Source organism: Delphinapterus leucas, chromosome 11 (assembly GCF_059928025.1).
Source record: "Delphinapterus leucas isolate spDelLeu-1000000601 "Yukka" chromosome 11, BTC_Dleu_Yukka2, whole genome shotgun sequence".
Classification (NCBI taxonomy): Eukaryota; Metazoa; Chordata; class Mammalia; order Artiodactyla; family Monodontidae; genus Delphinapterus; species Delphinapterus leucas.
In genome coordinates this window covers 5,979,195-5,998,433 of record NC_143139.1, presented here as the reverse complement: position 1 = coordinate 5,998,433, position 19,239 = coordinate 5,979,195, and the positions used below count along the sequence as shown (strand labels likewise).

The 19,239-nt window shown below is 49.1% G+C and overlaps 1 protein-coding gene across 8 annotated transcripts in view; it reads left to right on the top strand.

Moving 5' to 3' along the window:
* The window catches only part of ANO2 (anoctamin 2), a 336,711-nt gene that overhangs the window by 245,572 nt on the left and 71,900 nt on the right, over positions 1-19,239 (top strand). For 7 of the 8 annotated variants that reach the window (XM_089920173.1, XM_089920169.1, XM_089920166.1 and 4 more), the window contains 2 exons: positions 2,473-2,547; positions 12,688-12,883. In XM_089920173.1, coding sequence (XP_089776299.1) covers positions 2,473-2,547; positions 12,688-12,883 — 271 coding nt within the window. The remainder of the gene's footprint in view (positions 1-2,472; positions 2,548-12,687; positions 12,884-19,239) is intronic. The other variant, XM_089920168.1, reaches the window with a different exon arrangement.

Below are 19,239 nucleotides of genomic sequence, written 5' to 3'. Positions count from 1 at the left end.
AGCACAGAGCCCGGCCCATCCCAGGCACTCAGACCACGTTCGTTGAGTAGAACAGAACCAAAACTCATTCTCCAGGACAGAGTTGTCACTGCGGGGTAGAGGCTGGTCTGAAGACACCTCATCCCGCTTGGTCCGTGGCCTGAAGAAGGTGGACGACGCCTGGCAGGAACTTAGCCAGAACATCTCAGCCGCCTGGCCCCTCCCTCGGGTTCATTAGTCATCCTCTGCGATTATACTTATTTCTGAGCCCGTTTCATCTGGGGCCATGTTTCCTGCTGTCTGCTTGCATTTCCCTTCCCCCCATTTCTTCCAGGACTGTCCGTCTCGTCCCTGAGGACCACTCTGAGCTTGGGCTCATCCTTACTGACTGCTTTCTCGCCCTTTCCTCTCATTTCACGGGCCAAGCACAGGCTTTTTTTTAACCTCTCCTTGCCCTGCTCGCCACACAGGGAGCCCCACTGGGGAGGACCTGGTGACACAGAACCGGTAACTGGAGTTCCCCCTTCCCTCCACACCGCTGGTATTTCTGAGCACACCTGGTTTGCTGATCTTTGAGGCAGAACCTCTCATCCCCAGGCCACAGAGCAGGAAAAGAGTCAGAGAGTCATCCAAACCTTAATTGTAGCGAGAGAGGCCTCAGGACGAGCTCCACCACACACCCCTCTACTTCTTTTCATATTCCCTACGGAGTTATCATCTACCTGCCCATCTTCAGTTTTCCTCATCGGAGTCTTAAAGGAAAATACCACTAGTGTGAGTGAAACTAAGAATGAATACTGGAAGAAAAGAGAAAGGCATGCTAGTCCCCTTTGATGTTTGGCCTCATTTGGAAGACTCGCTTCAGTCCTAATAGTAATAGGTTTTTATAGTTCCACCTGTGCATGGTGACGACCTGCAGTGACCTTGTTCTCATTGTGTGATAGAAAGTCTGTTGGGCACAGAGTCTGGAGACCTGATCCTATCAGGGTCTAGGAGGAACTGAGCATCCCTGTTGACATCACGAGTAAATGAAAGCGCTCGTTACCGAATGGCTGCAGCCTTAACGCTCATTTCCACCCCCATTTAAGCCTGCTCAACCCTGTGCTCAGCTCCAGACACGCCATGAGAAAGACACACCATTCTTTCCTCAAATCCCCCACAGGCTCAATCCCAGGATAACCTGGATTCCCGAACTGGCAAGCTTTTTTGGTGTGTGGGTGTCACCATCTCATTAGACTGGGAGCCCCCCAGGGGCAGTGACCATGTCCACAGTTCTCTGTCTCCCCACTGTGCCTGGCCCTAAGGTTTGCACACGGTGGGCACACAGAGATTTTTAGAAGGAAGCCCTCGAGGCCAAGAAGGCCCTTCGCTTACAGCACAGGCTTTCAAAGACTAGATGGCGCCGTTGCTAGAGCTCGATCAGGTGTGTTCTGAAATCGTGGGGAGGAGGGAAGAGAGAAACCGAGCAGGCCCTGGAACTCGCACTTGCTGACTTAGATTCAGACACGCTACAGAAATGCAGGGGGCCCTACCTCGCCAGCATGGAGGGCTTTGCCATTTTCCTGGCATCCTCCCCAACATGGCTTCAGATGGTCTCCAGAGCAACCTTGAATTGATACAGTGTCAGCAGGACAGTGTATCAATTATAATTTTAAAGAACTGCAGTTCAGATAAATCAGGTGCCTGGGCTAAAATTATCGGCAGAGGTTTTAACCACTCATACCTTGTTGGCGTCACCCTACCAGATGAGGGTCCTTAGGGGGTGCTGAAGGAGGATGTGGGCAGGGGTATGGTGGTCCCAAGGAGAGCAGCCTGTGGACTGGATCCAGTCTGGTTCTCAGCCAGACTGACAGCAAGGCATCAGCTTAACCTGCATCTCGAATTGTCTGCGTTTGTGACCAGGGGAGAACAGTTGTTTTGGAGGAAACAGATGACAACACATACAGGTTCTTTGAACAACAAGAATGGTGGGTAATTTATACACTTAGGATCTAAGGTCAATGGTTGATGTTTGATTTAAATGATGATCTGTTTTAGGATGCTGCCCTGTGGTCACTTGTATCTGTCATCTGTCTCTTGTTTTCACCTGCTTCTCATTAAAATAAAAATGAAACATATAAAACCATCCTGTGCATAAGCCGGGATGGGGTCCGCGAGGGTGACCACTTTACAGATGAAGAAATAGAAGGTCAGAAACGTTAAGAGACACATCGAAGATCACACCGCTGATGAGTGGTTGAACTAAAACTTCAGCCCAGTATGAGGCTGAAATCAAATATTGTCCCCTTTTCACCACAGATTTTCCAGGCCACCTAAAAATCACAAAATTAGGAGGGCTGTTGTTGATGTGTAGGGTAAGCCATCACAGACTAGAAAAATACCTAAATAGGGTGACGAATGATTACTAATATTCACATTTATGGAAAATCGAGAGACATTCTATATCTGTTATTTGTGGCATCTGATGGTCACTGTTCCCCTGTTTCTCCCCAGGATGATGAAGACAAGCTGACCTGGAAAGATCGTCTCCCAGGTTACTTGATGAGCTTCGCCTCCATCTTGTTCATGGTAATTTCCTGGTGGAAACACCTGCTCATGACCTGTGCGTGTGGATCCTGCTGTGTGAATGCTGGGGCTGTTAGCCTGTTACGCTGTGGGGACGGCGAGGGACTGGTGAAGACGAAGCCACAGTCCTTCTAGAGGGACAGCATCTCCCGTGAGAGCCAGGCCGTTGCTGCTCACCCGAAGCGGGGAAGGTGATTCCCTCAGACAGAACCTCAGCCCTGGGAGGGTCAGTGGCCTTCAGTGGCCATGGAAGGGGGGGCTCTGTCTTCCCAGCCTTGACCACAGATGTTTGAAGATGGAGTTTCCAGGGGTGGGTTGTGAGAAGGTGTCTCCCACATCGCGGCAGATGGAGACTTTGGAAGAAGGTCTTACCTGTGCAGGGAAGGCGGCCGTAGAATGGAGGCAGCCTGTTGGAGCTGCAGGCAGGCTCTCCTTGGTGGCTGGTGGAAAAGAACAGCTTCTGGAAGGCACAGAAGACAGCCGGCTCGGGCTCTGTAAGCCTGATTCTTTAGCCTCCCTGTAGTTGCTGTGTTTATTTCCCTGTCTTCTCCCTGAGAGTTTGGAAGAGCCCTTTGGAGAGACCCAGATGGTCTCCACTGTGTCGGAGAAGGTGAGGAATGGGTCTGTGATTCATATCTGGACTTGATCAGTGAAGTGGTAGTGAGCCATTCCTGGGAGCCACGAGGGGCGAGACAACAGGAACTGAAGCGAGGAGACCTCGGGAAGGTGAAACTCAGAGGACTGAGCTTGGGGCACAAAGACACCTGCCCCCTGTCTGTGGGTAGACTCCTTCTAGTATTCGAGATGGGAACCTCTGTCCTTACAGCATTTCCAAGCAGGACTACACGTTAGTTGTGGGGTTGGGGAGGGATTGCTTATTCCAGAAATTGGGGCTGAAATTATAATAATTTTCTGGACCCACTGGCCAGAGGTAACACTGACCCTGGCCTGAGGTTACTATTTCCATTATTATTGCCATTGTGATCATTGAGGACGGGAACCGTGTCCTAATCTCAGAAGTTTAAAAAGTGAAAGATGCACGGGCACCATCTGCTTCAACACTTCTGAAGTGCAGAGGTGCTGGGTGCCTTGCCAGAGCTTAGAAGCCTACACGTGCGATCTCCTCATTGCTTAAGAAGAGTGGAATTTATTCAAGAATATGTGGTGAGTTGCCGTGTGTTAAGCTGGAATGGTATAAAGTTTAATTTAGCACTTCCAAGCCTCCCACAATATACATAATGTTGTCAAAGAGTTTATTCATTCATTCAGAAAATATTTCATGGGTGCCAGCTATGTGCTTGGCACTATTCTTAGGCATTGGGCATAGAGTAGAAACTAAAATAAAATAATCTGTCCCTTAAGGAGTTGACAGATAACAAATACGTGCGTAAATAAGAAAACAGATAAGTAAAACAGGCTTCCGTCTCCAGCAGTGGTAGGTTAGGATATTTGTAGCATCCCATCTTGCTGAAAGTAGCAAAAAATCGTGGATAAATATATTTTTCAATCTTTTTAAAAGCTTGAAGGACTGACAGGATGGTCAGGAATACTAGACTGAACTCTAAAGGAAAATGGGGCCAAGGAAACAAATATCTGGGCACTAATGCTGCTTTTACCTTGAGGACAGTTTCCCATCTAGGCGAACTTGGGCTTGGGCTTTGGTGGTTTTTATGGGGCAAGGAGGATGGAAATCAGGGGGTATGACTGGCTCAAAGAGAACCTCTAGCAGGAAGTCCTCACCAAATTAAATTGGAACACCGAAGGGCTACACTCTCAGAATGAAGATGAATAACTAGCCACCCCCCGCCCCCAACTTTGGGACTTCAGAGAAAATTGTTATTTTCTAAGTAGAATAGGGAGAACAAGGGAAACAAATGCCCTGTCCCCAAGAAGTGGCTGTGGGCAGTCCCCATGGTGGATTTACAGCTTGGTTCATCACAGGAGAGGATCGGGAACCTCAGGTTGTGGACTTGGTCTGGAACTAGCAGTGCTCCCAGGTGCCCAGGAGAAGCAAATACAAGTTCTCTCTGGAGGAAGGCAGATTCACGCTAGGCCTCAAGAAATCCCCCAAAAGAATTTTCAAGGGCAACGAAGAGAATACAACCAATTACACAAGAAGCTAAAGCACCTTGAGAAAGAACAATGAGGACAGCAAAGACGAAAGATATTGGAAATACCAGTTACAGGTTAAAACATCAAGCTTGAAAAATCTGCAAAGAATAAGAAACTATTGAAAAAAATGGCTTAGAAGATTTGAAAACCAACCAATAAGTCTGCTAGAAATGAATAAATACATGAATATGAAATACATATATATGAATATATAATACATTTTACATGTATATGAATGTTGTATGTATTATAGTGTACATATATATAAAACACCAAACTAGACACAGCTGAAGAGAATTTGTGAACTGCAGTACAGGCTAGAAGAAATTATCCATAATGCAGCATGGGGAGGCAAAAGATAAAATATAGAGAAGAGAAATTAAAAGATTTGGAAATATTGGTAGAATGAGACTTAACATACATTGCATTTCAATACTGGACGAAGAGGAAAGAGAAAAGTTAATGAATGAAATATAATGACTGATGGTTTCCTAATGTGCTACAGAATTCCAACCCACAGATTGAAGAGTCCCTATGAAACCCAAGGAGAAAAAAATAAAATAAATCTACATCTAGGTTCATCATAGTGAAATCATAGACTATGTAAGACCCAAGAGAAATCTCAAATGCAGTCAGAAAACAAAAGACGAGTTACCTTCAATAAAAAGGCTGTTAGATTGACCATTGCTTTCTCATAGCAATTAGAAGTGACATGTTATCTTCATGTGCTGAAAAGAAAGCAATTACTTCTCCAGAATTCTATAACCGGGAAGAATATCCTTTAGGAATATCATGGGGGTAAAATAAAGATATTTATAGGCAAAAACTGAGAGTTTGCCACCAACTGAATCTTTCACTAAAGGAATTCTAATTATGTGCTTCGGATATGACCCCATAAGGAAAACCATAGTTTTAAAAAGAAATGAAGAATAATCAAAGTGATAAAATCGGTGGGAGAATCTGTATGAACCTCAACTGTGGAAATGATAATGATGACGCCTCATGGGATCAAAGATAAGGTAGAACTTAAACTATACACATCACTAATCTGTAAGTTGGGTGGGCAATAAATAGAGCAATAATGTTCTAAGGTCCTTGTCTCCTTGATGATGTATATGGAAGAGCAAAGGCTAGGAAGAGCCAAGACACTCTTGAAGAAGAATCAGGAGGGATATGGTGCTCTACCAAACAGAAACTTATTGTAAAACAATAATGAGTATGACAATGTGGTGGTGGGGTGGAAATAGGGAATTAGACCCATAGAACAAAACAGAAAATCAAGAGTCAGATCCACGCAAATGACAATGCATATAAGTTCAGAAAAAGTAGACCCCAAAGAATTTCATCATGGGATGTAAAACAGAGAAAAGTCAAGGATGGCTCTGAGGTTTTTATCTTCCAAAGGCTAGAGTTATCCCTAGGAATCCTGGAGTTGCCTGCCTGATGGATATAAATCTGGAGTTCAGAGGAGATGCCCAGGCTGGAGCCCTAATCAGATGGTAGAGATGGTACTTAAAGCCATGAGCTTGTATGAGATCCCCAGGGGCGTGAGGAGAGATAGAGAAAAGGTCCAAGGACTGAGTCCCAAGATGCTGTAATGTGAAAATTTGGGAGCGCGAGGAAGAGCCAAAAGAGAAGGTTGAAAAGGAAGAGCCAGGGGAGAGGGGAGGGTCCCCGAAGCCAAGAAGGTATTGCAAGGGGAGGGCCATCACTTGTGTCAGATGCCACTGATAGGTCTGGGAGGGAGAAGATTGAAAATTGAAGCTTATCTACTGCCTGAGAGAAGACCTTGTAGCATCATCATGATCGCTGTCTACAACAAGTAGACATCACTATTGACAAACACTGAAAATCAGGTCAGTGGAGGGGTATCTCCTCAATATGTTCTTCTTTTTTTTTTCTTTTTTTTGCGGTATGTGGGTCTCTCACTGTTGTGGCCTCTCCCATTTGCAGAGCACAGGCTCTGGACACGCAGGCTCAGCGGCCATGGCTCACGGGCCCAGCCACTCTGCGGCATGTGGGATCTTCCTGGACCGGGGCACGAACCCGTGTCCCCTGCATCTGCAGGTGGACTCTCAACCACTGCGCCACCAGGGAAGCCCAATGTTCTAATTTTAAAAAAATTCCGTGGGTGGGGCTTCCCTGGCAGTCCAGTGTATGAGACTCCGTGCTTCCACTACAGGAGGCATGGGTTCGGTCCCTGGTAGGGGAACTAAGGTTCCCTCATGCCGCATGACGTGACCAAAAAAATAAATCGACATTTTTAAAAAATTCCATGGAGACCTTCTGAAGCTAGACTCGAGGGTGGGAAAATTTTTTTGTGTCGTTCAGAGATAATAAATGATTATCTCTTATCTTCCCTTTCACAACCCCGCCTAACTCCAAATCTTGATACCAACAGTAGATTGTGTATCAGAATCAGGAACTCATTGAGGCGTCTCACTCTGCCTGGGGTCCCCCAGCTATATGTAGCCAGCAGGTGCTGGGAATGGGAGTACAGTGGTAGGAAGATCACCTCGTGCAGGCAGGTGCTCTGGACTAGACCTGGCCTAGGCTTGTTGACTGAGATCATCATGACTAGCGTTCCTTTCTACTTTCAGAAGTATTCCAGGTTGGGCAATAAATGATATAGTCCCCTACCAATTTGATATTTTAAAAAGCCTTATTTTACACTAACCTTTTCCCTTTTTTTTTTTCACTTTTTATAAAACCCAGTCTTCTTGAGAAAGGGGCTTGGCATTTCCCTAGAACAAGGTGTGGAATCTGAGATAAAGGAGTCAGGATGGTGTTTATAAAAGAGTGTTTTTTTGTTATGGAATTCGTCAAGGGCATCTATGGCAAGGAACTTGAGTGTCCGATATCATTTCCTCCTTCACCCCCTGTGATGAAACCTTGGCAGAAGACGCCAGGACCGCGACCACGAGGAGGGTTTTAGCGATGCCAGTCTGTCGTCAGTTGGGGGTATTTTTCATGGGATGACAAGAGCAAAGAAGAGCCCAGTGCAGTGTTCCTCTTCCTCACCCGTGGGAGAGGCCAGGATGGACAAAGATGCACTTTCTCTTTCTTCTCCAACCCATTGTGTTGAGCTAAAGTTTCTTTCCTTTTTGAATTAACCCTCTTTTTGTTTCCTTTTTATGTGGGAGGGGATTACCAGAGGCAATGTCCTGCCTCTAGAGCTGGGTGCCTGAGCTTTACTCCCACGCCCAAGACAGTCATTGACTTCTGTTTGTATCTCGGGAACCAGCCATCAGAAACCCTCCTCCATCACCTGGATTATCACAGTGATCTCCTAACTCGTCTGCCTGTCGGTTACGCTGTCCCCCTGTTGATGTTTTTCAAATAAGTCACGTTACTCCTCTGCTCAGAACTCTCCAAGGCTTCCCTTCTCATGAAGTGCAGAGGCCGACATCCTTATACTACAGTTCCTCCCCTCCAACACCCATCTTCCACTCCCACTCTCCCCCTTCGCTCACTGCTTCAGCCACCCCCTGCCTGAACCCCCGGCTCTCCGATTTCCTCCTTTAGGTCCTTGCTGACATGTCACCTTCTCACCTATGCCTTTCCTGACCCCACCCTGTTTTAAGTTGCAACCTACCTCGATGCTCCCGTTTTGCTTTGTTTCTAGAGTATTGATCGCACCTGACATACTATCTTTGTTACCTGCTTATGAGTTTGTCTGTCTTTCCCCACTAGGAGGTCAACGCCACGAGGGCAGAAATTTCTGTCTGTTTTGTTCACTGCTGTATCCCTCATACCCAGAACAATAACTGGCACACAGTAGGGGCTCAAGACATGTTTCATGAATGACTGCACGAGAAAATAAATTAGCTAAGCAGGTGCCAGAGACAACTTGGTATGTCAATGATAGAGTTGTTGGTGCCTGTATTTTTTCAAATGGAGCTACTACTATGGGCTGTGCCCTCAACCGGGCTGCTCTCCCACTGGTGCAGCAGGGGTTGCTCTGCCCTGTGCATTTTACTTGCTTCTGCTTATTCTTTCCTCCAAGCCTCCCCATAGGAAATGGTCCCACAGCTTCTTCTGTGACGTTTTCTCTGACTAATCCCCCTGCTCTGTGCCCAGAACATTCTAGAAGCTCCTGAGCTGAGGCCCGTCACCCTGTCCAGCTGCTACTAGGCTCACCCTTGCTGTCTGTGTGCAAGGTTTTCTCAGAATGCAAGTCCTGGACGGTAGGGACCAGACCAGCTCTCACAGTGTGAAATTAGGGCTCTGGAATCTGTAGCCTGACTTCCACTGCAATGTGGCTGTGTCCCCAAGTAAAGCTGTGGGATTCAAACGGCAAGTGCCACAAGAATGTATTGTACAACCCAGGGAATATAGCCAATGTTTTGTAATAACTGTAAATGGAAAGTAACTTTTAACAATTGTATATAAATAAAGAACCCACCAAGAACCACAGAGGCCATGATGCAGGCGACCAAGTGCAGGGGGGTGAGATGGCCCAGAGCTGAGTGTCGGCAAGTCTTTACCAAACAGGTTCCACACAGGAGGCACCTCTCTGCACTGGCGTGAGGCACAGAGTGTAGCAGAAGACCAATCCCCCCTGTTGGCTTAGTTGGGGGACCTGATCACATACATGAAACACACTTATTGCACCACAATAAGTGGTCAGAAAATATTTGTTGAATTTAATAAACAAAATCAATAATACAGCCAAAGTGATGAAAGTAGTACTGGGCTTGGTGCCAAAAGACCTGGGTTCTAGTGTCAGGATGGGATTGTTGACCTTGCAGCCATAGAGCAGGGTTCAAATCCTGGATGGCACTGAATTGCGTCTGCAAAAGGCATATCTTGCGTAACTGTTGTAGGGATTCATGCTAGTGCAAATATGGCTCGAATCGTGACATCAAGAGAGCACACATGGATTAGCTGTTGTTGGTGATGATGTTATGACCATGAGTATCTTGGCTTTGCCATGTACCACCCGGACCTTGGACCAATCCCATTGCTGCTTCTTGGGCCTCAGTTTCCTTGTATATGAGATCAAAGGCTGGACGTGGATGACCCCTAAATGCTAAAACCCTTTAATTCCTACAGTGATCTAGGAGGCTGGGGTTGTAGTCTGTGCCTTGTGACCTTGAGCAAATTGCTTCACTTTCCACGCCTGTTTCCACATCTGCAAAATGGTCCTGGGACTGGGTCGGCGCTCTCCAAGCTCTTCTGGCTTGAAAACTGTGAATCTTGAGGTGCTTGTGGGAAACACCAAAGGAGCGGTTCAGAAGTGGATTTCTATAATGGGATGGAAAATCAAGATCAGAGAAGTTAGGATGGCAGAGCCCAGCATCTGAGGGCTGGGGAGGGGCATGGAGGTGGAGCCAGGGGGTGGCTGGGGATGGGGAAAGGGCCTCCCCGAGTGAGTGGAGCAGTGCCTCTAGAAGAATAGGAATCTTGTTAAATTGCAGATTCTGAGTCAGTACGTCTAGGCTGCTGGCCATTCGGCCTGTTTCTCAAGCTCCCAGCTGAGCAGCAGGTCCAAATCACACTCTGAGTGGCGGGGAGGCGTGTTCTTACCCCAGCTTGCCCTCTCAGAGAAGGAGGATAGAAGCTGATCTTCTCCCCACACCCTGAACCCCAAGGCAAGGGACGTTTCTGGCATCGTTGTTTTCCCCAGTCATCCCCCAACACCCAACCCCAAATAGACACACACACAGTCGCTCTTCGATGCCCTGGCACGCCCCGCATCAATACTTCCATCACTGACCTTCACTGCAAAAGCTATTTGGGGGGAAAAGAATCTCACGCCACATTTTCCAGGCCCATACTGTCCGGCAGTGACAATCCCAGAGGACAGGGAAGTGCAATGTCTACATTGTTGGAGAGCGGCGGTGTCATGTCCAGGTTTCCCCACGTCCATGGTAGTCATCCCTCCCCGGTCCTGGAGGCTGGGGTTCTGCTGCGCCCACCTGCACCCCCATCAAAGGAGGGGCCTCCCCACGGAGTGTTTTTCCCATCTAACCTCTCGTCTGCCCCGACTGACGCACACGCGCACGCGCGCACACACACACACACACACCACCCTCTACCTGGAGGCTGCTGCCATTCTGCCTTTCTTACAGAGGGCTTCTTTTTCTCACTGTGGCCACAAGGCAAGCACTAATGTCTGTGAAGCACATGGGGACACACTGCTGAGGCTGCTGCCAGCACCCCAAGAGGTCCGAAGACTTCCATAGAGGGACACATCTGCAACCCATTTCCCATCACAGCCTACCGGAGTGTCATTCACACTGATTGCAAAGCACTGCCTAGCCAGAGTCCCCTCCCCACGCCTCCCCTTCCCTTCCCTTTTTTCTAGGGAGGGGACATCCGTCGTCCAGGACAGTGTGTTTTTTCAGAGGAACCTTTCACCTGCCCCATTCTCTCACCATGTTTTCCGTTTAGTCCTCCACAGCCAGCACCCACCCCCCTTCCCCACCCCCAGAAGAAATGTGACCTGAATCTTTCCTTTCCTGCAGAAAGAATGCTAAGAAATAAGACTCCGCTGGGCAGAAACGCATTAGAACTCTGCTCTGAGCAGGTCGCACACCTTGCCCTTCGCCCTCAGCCCTCTGCCGGGCACTGTCTTCTCCTCAAATCCTTGTGCTCCGTGGAAATGGCCCTTCCTCCACTGTGGTGGGAGGGGAAAGGGAGCTGGTCTCTGGGAGAGCACCTTATTATTCTTAGGCTCTGGAAAAAGGAAATGGGGCTGGCCCTCGAGGTCAAGGGGCTGGTAAACTTGCCTTCTAAGGATAGTGCCAGAGATCGCTGTGCCAGTGAGAAATCTGAGTACTCCCCTGGTAGAGAAATCTTAGAGCGATGCTTTATTCACCCTGAGGACTGAGAGTCTAAAAGTCTTGCTCGGGGTTTCTTTCCCTTTTTTCTCCTTTGGGCAGCCTTCCTGCACCCACCCCACCAAGCTCTGACCCTAACCCTTCCCAGCTCAAACATCTTCAAGGGCTACCTATTGCCTTTCATCGAAGGCCCAGCTGAAATCCACTAGCTCCACAAACTCTTCCCTGAGCCCCTCTGTACTCTCAGTCCTGTTCACAGCTACACTCTTCATTTGACACGACTGCATTATTTACTATTTACTCTGGTTGAACTTATCCCCATAGTAGTTCGAAAGCTCCCTAATGAAAGAAATCACACCACATTGTGTCGCACACACTACCAGCGTTTCAGTCGTAGTTTCTCTCTCTTTTTTTTTTTTTTTTTACTTTTTTAGATATTAGTTTTTATAAGACTTCTAAACAGGTTTTACAATTTTTTGTAATTGAATGAAAGTCTCTTTAAATTCTGTGGTGCTTTACAATTTTCAGAAGTTTCACACTTTTTTTTTTTTTACATCTTTATTAGAGTATAATTGCTTTACAATGGTGTGTTGGTTTCTGCTTTATAACAAAATGAATCAGTTATATATATACATATGTTCCCATATCTCTTCCCTCTTGCGTCTCCCTCCCTCCCACCCTCCCTATCCCACCTCTCCAGTCAGTCACAAAGCACCGAGCTGATCTCCCTGTGCTATGCGTCTGCTTCCCACTAGCTATCTACCTTACGTTTGGTAGTGTATATATGTCCATGCCACTCTCTCGCTTTGTCACAGCTTACCCTTCCCCCTCCCCATATCCTCAAGTCCATTCTCTAGTAGGTCTGTGTCTTTATTCCTGTCTTACCCCTAGGTTCTTCATGACATTTTTTTCCCTTAAATTCCATATATATGTGTTAGCATACGTGATTTCATAGAATCCCATAATAACCCTTTTTTTACCCTACCTCTGTATTCCCCACCCCCAGTGGTAACCTTAGTTTGTGGGTGTGTGTTATAGGCCATTTGGAATCCGATAAACATGAAAGACATTCTCCCCTGGAAAATGCCCTCGTACCGGGAATTTGCATGAGTTCCGAGGTTGGCAGTGCCTCGTTGCCCACCAGTGGACTCCAGACTAATAGCACCTGACGTAGCAGACTCGAGTAATAGGTGGGCAGTAACTGCTGTCCGCTGACGTGTGACTATCTCCCTGTTTTCCCGAACAGATTGCCCTGACGTTCTCCATTGTCTTCGGGGTCGTTGTCTATCGCATCACAACTGCTGCTGCTCTGTCGCTCAACAAGGCCACACGCTCCAACGTCCGGGTGACTGTGACGGCCACGGCGGTCATCATCAACCTCGTGGTCATCCTCATCCTGGATGAGATTTACGGCGCCGTGGCCAAGTGGCTCACCAAAATCGGTACCGTGTCACCACATTGCATGTTTGCCCCGGGCCCCCTTGAGGTGGCCAGTTCAGTGTGTGCAGGGTTTTTGGTGCCAATGACCCAACATAAGAAAAAGGAAGTCCAGTGCACTTGGAGAAATGAGGAGGTGCAGGGTGTGTCCTTGTAGGGCCTCCGCCCTGGCAGGAATCCTTCCTGGAACATTCTCGATCAATAGCCCAGGTTGATGGCCTTGTTATCCCCCAAGATTAATCATGGGGTCAGTCCTTTTTAGCTCAGCCTAGAAGCAAGAGGTGTTCAACACTTCCTGCTAAAAAAAGGCAGAGTTTCAGTTCTCCTCATTTTCCCAGCAGTGTTTATAAAGTTGGGAAAGCCTCTTGACACTTGAGGCCAAGAGGGTCTTATCTATCCCCATGTTGTCAGAGGTCCCAACAAATCCACGCATTCCCCAGGCCCTGAGCAGACTTCAGAGAGGTGTATCAGGCTTCCCAAGCTTCCAGCCAGTGAGAAAAATGTAGTGGCCTCAATATTCAGACGTGTCATTTGAGCCACAGGCTGCCGTTGCTTGAGCACCACTTTCTGGCACTTGTGCTTCTTAGACGTCGGGGTGGAGGGCGAGACCCTTTCCTCACTGCCTTTATCCTCGGTGGCCTGGAGGCATCTCTTTCCCTCGCTGAATCCAGGGACCAGCAGCCCCAGCCTCTCACTCACCTCCGGGGAGTTGAATTAATGATGTGATGTCTTTACTAACCAGTTGGAAGCGGACACTTGACAGGGTAACCCCTCTTCAAGAGAACCTTTCCTGGAGGCTCAGAGAATCAGGAAAGGTTTCACTAATGCCAGTGACTCTTTCAGTGCCTTCCCTGGCGTGGCTGCTACTCACGGTGGGCACTGACTTTGGTTTCTATGTGGATGTAGGCGATTTACCATCTGGCCGTTCCGCCGTCGTTGGGCATGTGCATGTTTATATAGAAGTGTTATCTGTGTTCCTTCATACGTTTCTTAAGAAAAGTGAGCAGAGAATTCCACTTCAGTGTGTTTGCTGGGATACAGGATTCCATGGAAGCACTTAGGACGAGCATCCCACACCCCTGGGGGCCCAGGAGAGGCTCCGGGTGAGGGCATCCAGTGGGAGAGCTCGGAAATAAATGGGCATGGATGTCAGCCATGTGCGTGGGGAGGAGGGGCTGGGCAGGAGGAGAGGAGGGCTCCCGGCAGAGGAAACAGAATGAGAAAGCCGCCACTGAAGGCTGGGATCTGACCCGTCAGGGTCAGGAAAGGCGCAGGGAGAAGTGGAGTGTGGGCTGGGCTGGTACGATGGGTAAAATTGGGGGGTCTGAAATCCAGGGAGCCAAAGGAGCAGAGCTCAGCAGGTGGAAGAGAACACGAAGCACGTCCAGGATGGCCGGGGAGCCCATGCGGTGGTGCTCAAGGGTCCCGGCATGACCAGGGCACGGCATGGTGGGGAACTGGGCCCGGGGAGTTGGCTGAGCCCAGACGTTTTGGTGGAGGACCTTGAACGTCAGGCTGAGGACACTGCTTATTTTTACAGACAGTGGAAAAGTATTTGCTGAAGTTCAAAGGGGTATCCAGTAAAGAGTACCATCTTACTGGCCTGGTTATTGAACCAGCTGAGAAGTAAGGCAAAGGCAGATGGAGACCAAAGCTGAGATTTCACCTTTAAAGCTGGAAAAGGCTGCATTGGAGGAAGCAACTTAGCAGGAGAGCCCAATAGGCTTCCTAATCCAGAATCCAGACAGACTGGCCTCCCGGTGGCAGGCAGCAGTGGGCAGGGCAGTCCTGCAGTTCTTAGGACATTGGAGGGGGTGGGGCACGGGACTCAGAAGAGCCCCTCCTGCAGACCGTTTGCTTCCCACAAAAGGACAGAGTAGATGCCCGTGTTACCTTCCACACCGACCAATGGGCTAAGCTCTTCCCCTTCTCTCACCCGGGAGGAGAAAGGAGTGAGGTGGGAAGACAAAGCAGGGGATTACAACTAATCACACTCCCTTCGCATGGGGGAAAAGGCAGGAGTGCAAAGAAATGCCCTCCATCCCCTGAACAGCTCCCAACCTGACACCGCTGTGGGTTTTTTTGTTTGTTTGTTTGTTTAACATCTTTATTGGAGTATAATTGCTTTACAATGGTGTGTTAGTTTCTGCTTTATAACAAAGTGAATCAGCCATATATATACATATATCCCCATATCTCCTCCCTCTTGCGTCTCCCTCCCTCCCACCCTCCCTATCCCGCCCCTCTAGGTGGTCACAAAGCACCGAGCTGATCTCCCTGTGCTATGCGGCTGCTTCCCGCAGCTATCTGTTTTACATTTGATAGTATGTATAAGTCCATGCCACTCTCTCACTTTGTCCCAGCTTCCTCTCCCCGCCCCCATGCCCTCAAGTTCGTTCTCTACGCTGTGGGGTTTGAAGAGCATGATGGGCTGGTGGGAACTGTTTGCCAAATGACTCCAGCAGGATGCCACAGAGTGGAAGGAGGCGGGGGATCCAGAGTAGAGGAGCTGTTGAGTGTGTGGGCAGGAAGTAGGGAGAAAGGAACCGGAAATCAGTGATGATGCAGCAACGTCTTCTTGCTGTCCATCTGCGTTACATTATTCACTTATCTTGCACAGCTCCAGACAGTGGTAAAGATCCAAGATAGAGTGTCGACAATCAAAAACTCATTAACAAGTATTTAGTGAGTCCCTCCCACGTACAAGGCTAGGCAGGTTCTCTTTGTCTTGGCCATGAAGCCCTTTCCACCATGAAGCTGTATCCACTGTTTCTAACAGCTCCCCCTTCCTCACCCAAAAGTTCAGACTCCTCCAAGCAGTTAAGCCGATGTCCCGTGGTCTGTACGAAAGTCTGCGCGCTGGAAAGGAGGTGAAATTCTAACAGGTGCACTTTGTTCTTTGTGGTCGCGATACTCACTCATGAAGCATTTTTACTCATCTTACAAACGAATTTGGTTATCCCACTTCATCTTCACAAGCTACGTGTGGTCAGCAAGGGGAGTGTTCCATCCTCATTTGACTAAGGTTCAAACTCAGATCCTGCCCCTAAAATGCCAGTGTCTTTTGTGCAGTTTTGATGTGCGTTTCTCACTGTCTGGATTGGTGTATTGGTCTCTACCCTGGACCCCACGTGGGCATTGCTTGGGTCGTTGCTCTTGTCTGTCTCAGACTGGATGTTTCCGGAGGGCTCAGAAGGTGTGGTGTATTGTGGAAAGATCACGGAACTGGGGAGTCCAGGGGGAGAGCCATGAATTCCAGCCCCGCCTCCTCCTCCCTCCCCCACCATCTCTGTGGTGTTGGGTGAACAGGGAACTTTGCTGGACCAAGTTTTGTTGATGCTTCCTTCATCGTTGGCCTCCTTCCTGTCTGCTGACCATCACGCCCATCTAGACTGTTGTCAGAGCCTAATGACTGACTATGCCCTTGTCTTCAGCCTCTTCCTGGGGCCCTCAGTCTTGGAAACCCCACCCAATCAGCCTTTCTCAAAGAGTGCACTGGGGATGCATCCCTCCCAGTTGGGCCCCACAGAGAGCTTCCTTGCACCCTTAAGTCAGATCCAAACTAGCATCTGAGAGGCTCTCAGCCACCTTCTTCCCAGTGTCTGCTTCCATCCCCTCTGACCACTTAACTCACAGTCACCCCCCATCAACCTATGCCTCGCTCAGGCTGCAGTAACCCTCAGTGACCCTCCCCTTAAAGGACCTCTCGAAGTTGCCTCCTTCGTGAATGGTGTGACAGGCCTACCTGCAGGCAGAGGTGTGGTTTCAGAGCCCCCAGGCCGCCACGGGGACGTAAAGCTGTGGATAAGGCCACCTGATAGACTGAGGGTCCTGCCAAGCTTAGGGGCTTCCTTTGCCATTGTCACGCTGGGTTTAATTCCCATCTGGCTTCCTGCCCCAGGTCTCCTGATGGATGAGGAGGCGGTGACCATGTGCTTTGCTCACCAGGTGCAAACAGCTGGTGTAAACAACTCCAGTGAGTTCCTGAGTGTTTCCTGCAAAGTTGGGTGATGGAAGACCCATTCCCTAGGAGGTCCCTCAACAGGCCTCAGTGTCAGGCCTATCTGAGGTCTGTTCTTGCCACAAATATTTGTGACAAAAGACAGAATTTGTTAAATTCCTCGAGTGTGATTAATGATAGATAAAGACAGTAACTGTCTACCTGGTGGCCAGGATAACAACAGTCATGGGCTTGGGTGCAAGACACGCTATCATCTGGAGGGGACGGGGTCCTAGTGGCGCAGGGACTGAGCTGAAGTCTGGGGCTGGGGTCGGGGTGTCTGGGGAAACAAAGATGCTTTGGGACCTTGTCGGCCAAGGCACGCTGTGCAAAGTGTGTAGCCTGGTTCAGCGAGTATCAGTCACTGACATTTGTGAGGATCTCAGTGAACTGGTGGGACAAGGACTGTCAGTCCCTAGTGACCTGTTCTTTCCTGGAGGGGCCACAGGAGGTTACAGGGAAAGGATCCAGTTCCCGGAAGAGGAAGCAAGCAAGAGCTGGGCAGGACATTAGGACACCAGACACCCATGCAAACAGGATGGGGCTCGGGCATCTTGGCAGGCCAGGGTCTGAGGTAAGACGACAGGGGTCACCAGGCAGACCAGCTCAAGGTGTGCTTCTGTCTCAGTCTGTTCAGGCTGCTATAACACAATGCCATGGACTGGGTGGCTGATAAACAACAGAAACTCATGTCTCAGACTTCTGGAGGCTGGACGTCCAGGATGAGGGTGCCAGCGTGGCCGGGGCCTGGTGAAAGCCCTCTTCTGGGTTGCAGATGGCTATCTCCTTGCTGTGTCCTCATGTGGTGGAAGGGGCGAGGGAGCTCTGTGGGGGGGTCTCTTTTATAAGGGCACTAATCCCATTCATGAGGGCTCCACCCTCATGACCTAAGCACCTCCCAAAGACCCTACCTCCCAATACCATCACCTTTGGGGGTTGGGATTTCAACATGTGAATTTGGGGGAACACAAACATTCAGACCATTGCAGCTTCCTACTTGGGTCAGGGCACAGGGTGCACTGTGCCCGTGAGGCAATGAGCTTCCGAGCCCAAGCTTGGGGAGTATGATGTCTAGTGTTCCTGAAACGGTAGGGTCTTGTCGTGACTGACATAGGCATGGGTCCGGCTTGGCCTAGAAGGGGCCCCATGTGCACTCTAGCTCCAGGCAGAGTGAGGAAGTCAGGGCTGACACCAGGCTTCTCAGCTGAATAATCCAGCTGCCACGAGCTTGTCTTTGTCAGCGTCGTTCTCTGACTCCAGCCTCTCCCCCTCCTCTCCTTTCAAACTCTGCAAAGTGCTGGCTTGTGTGTGAGGCTGTATGATTCATCTTTACTCTGCACTGAGTCTCTCCTAGTTACAGGGTTGGGCTCACTGTGTGTACCTGGGGCACAATTATTGTGTCAAATCAAAGCCTCCAGTTCTTAGGAAGAGGCTGTGTTTGTGAGTTGTTTAAATACTGCTGATAACCCTGCTCCTGAGTGTCGCTACCAAAGCGGGGGCAGGGAAGTGACAAAAGGAGAGATGGGGAAAGGATCTGATTTTACTGACACCCGCTGTGTACCAGGCACCGGCGGGCATTGTATGTAGTGTTTCACCTAATTTTCACGTTAGCACCCGGAACTGGTTGTTTCTTTCACTTTATTTGTGAGGGGTCTGAAGAGGTTTAGAAACTTGACCAAGACCCATAGCTAATAGTGGTGTGCACACACACACGTGCACACGCACCCACACACGCATGCACACACAGCCTGTGCCAGGCCCTGTTCGAAGCACTTTATGTATACTAGTATATTTAATCCTCAAAATAGCCCCAAGGGTGAGGGTGGTCTCAACCCTCCCACAGGCCCAAGGTCCTCTGGCTGTGAATGGTGAGGACCCTGGCCTTGGTGTCCTCGCTGAGACCACAGCGCCCCACTGCCTGGTAATACGTAGCTGTCCTTTGGCCTCGGGAAATTCTAAATGTGTCGGGAAAGCAGAAGAAAACACATTAGAGGCTCCAGAAGATTCAAAATGCGACGCACCCACCCATGAGAACGTCAGGTCGCTGGGGTGGGGACGTCCTCTGGGGACAAGCGGGGAGACAGTGGGAGCCAGCCCCCCGTGCAGGTCCGCAGGCATGAGGAGACCTCCGCAGGTTTGCAGACTTTGGGGTCTCATGTGCTTTATTGAATTTTTTTAAAGAACACCTTTTTTGGAAGAATTGAAGTACCACCAGGAAGTCCAGTCTAGAATTGTGCATCCAGTTCTAAGCCATCCTCTGCACAGGCTGCATCTGACCACTGAGAAGAGAAGAGAGGGAAGAAATGAAAAGGAGGGGGAAACTCAGAACCAAAGGCCGCCGGGACATCACAAATTCTTTAA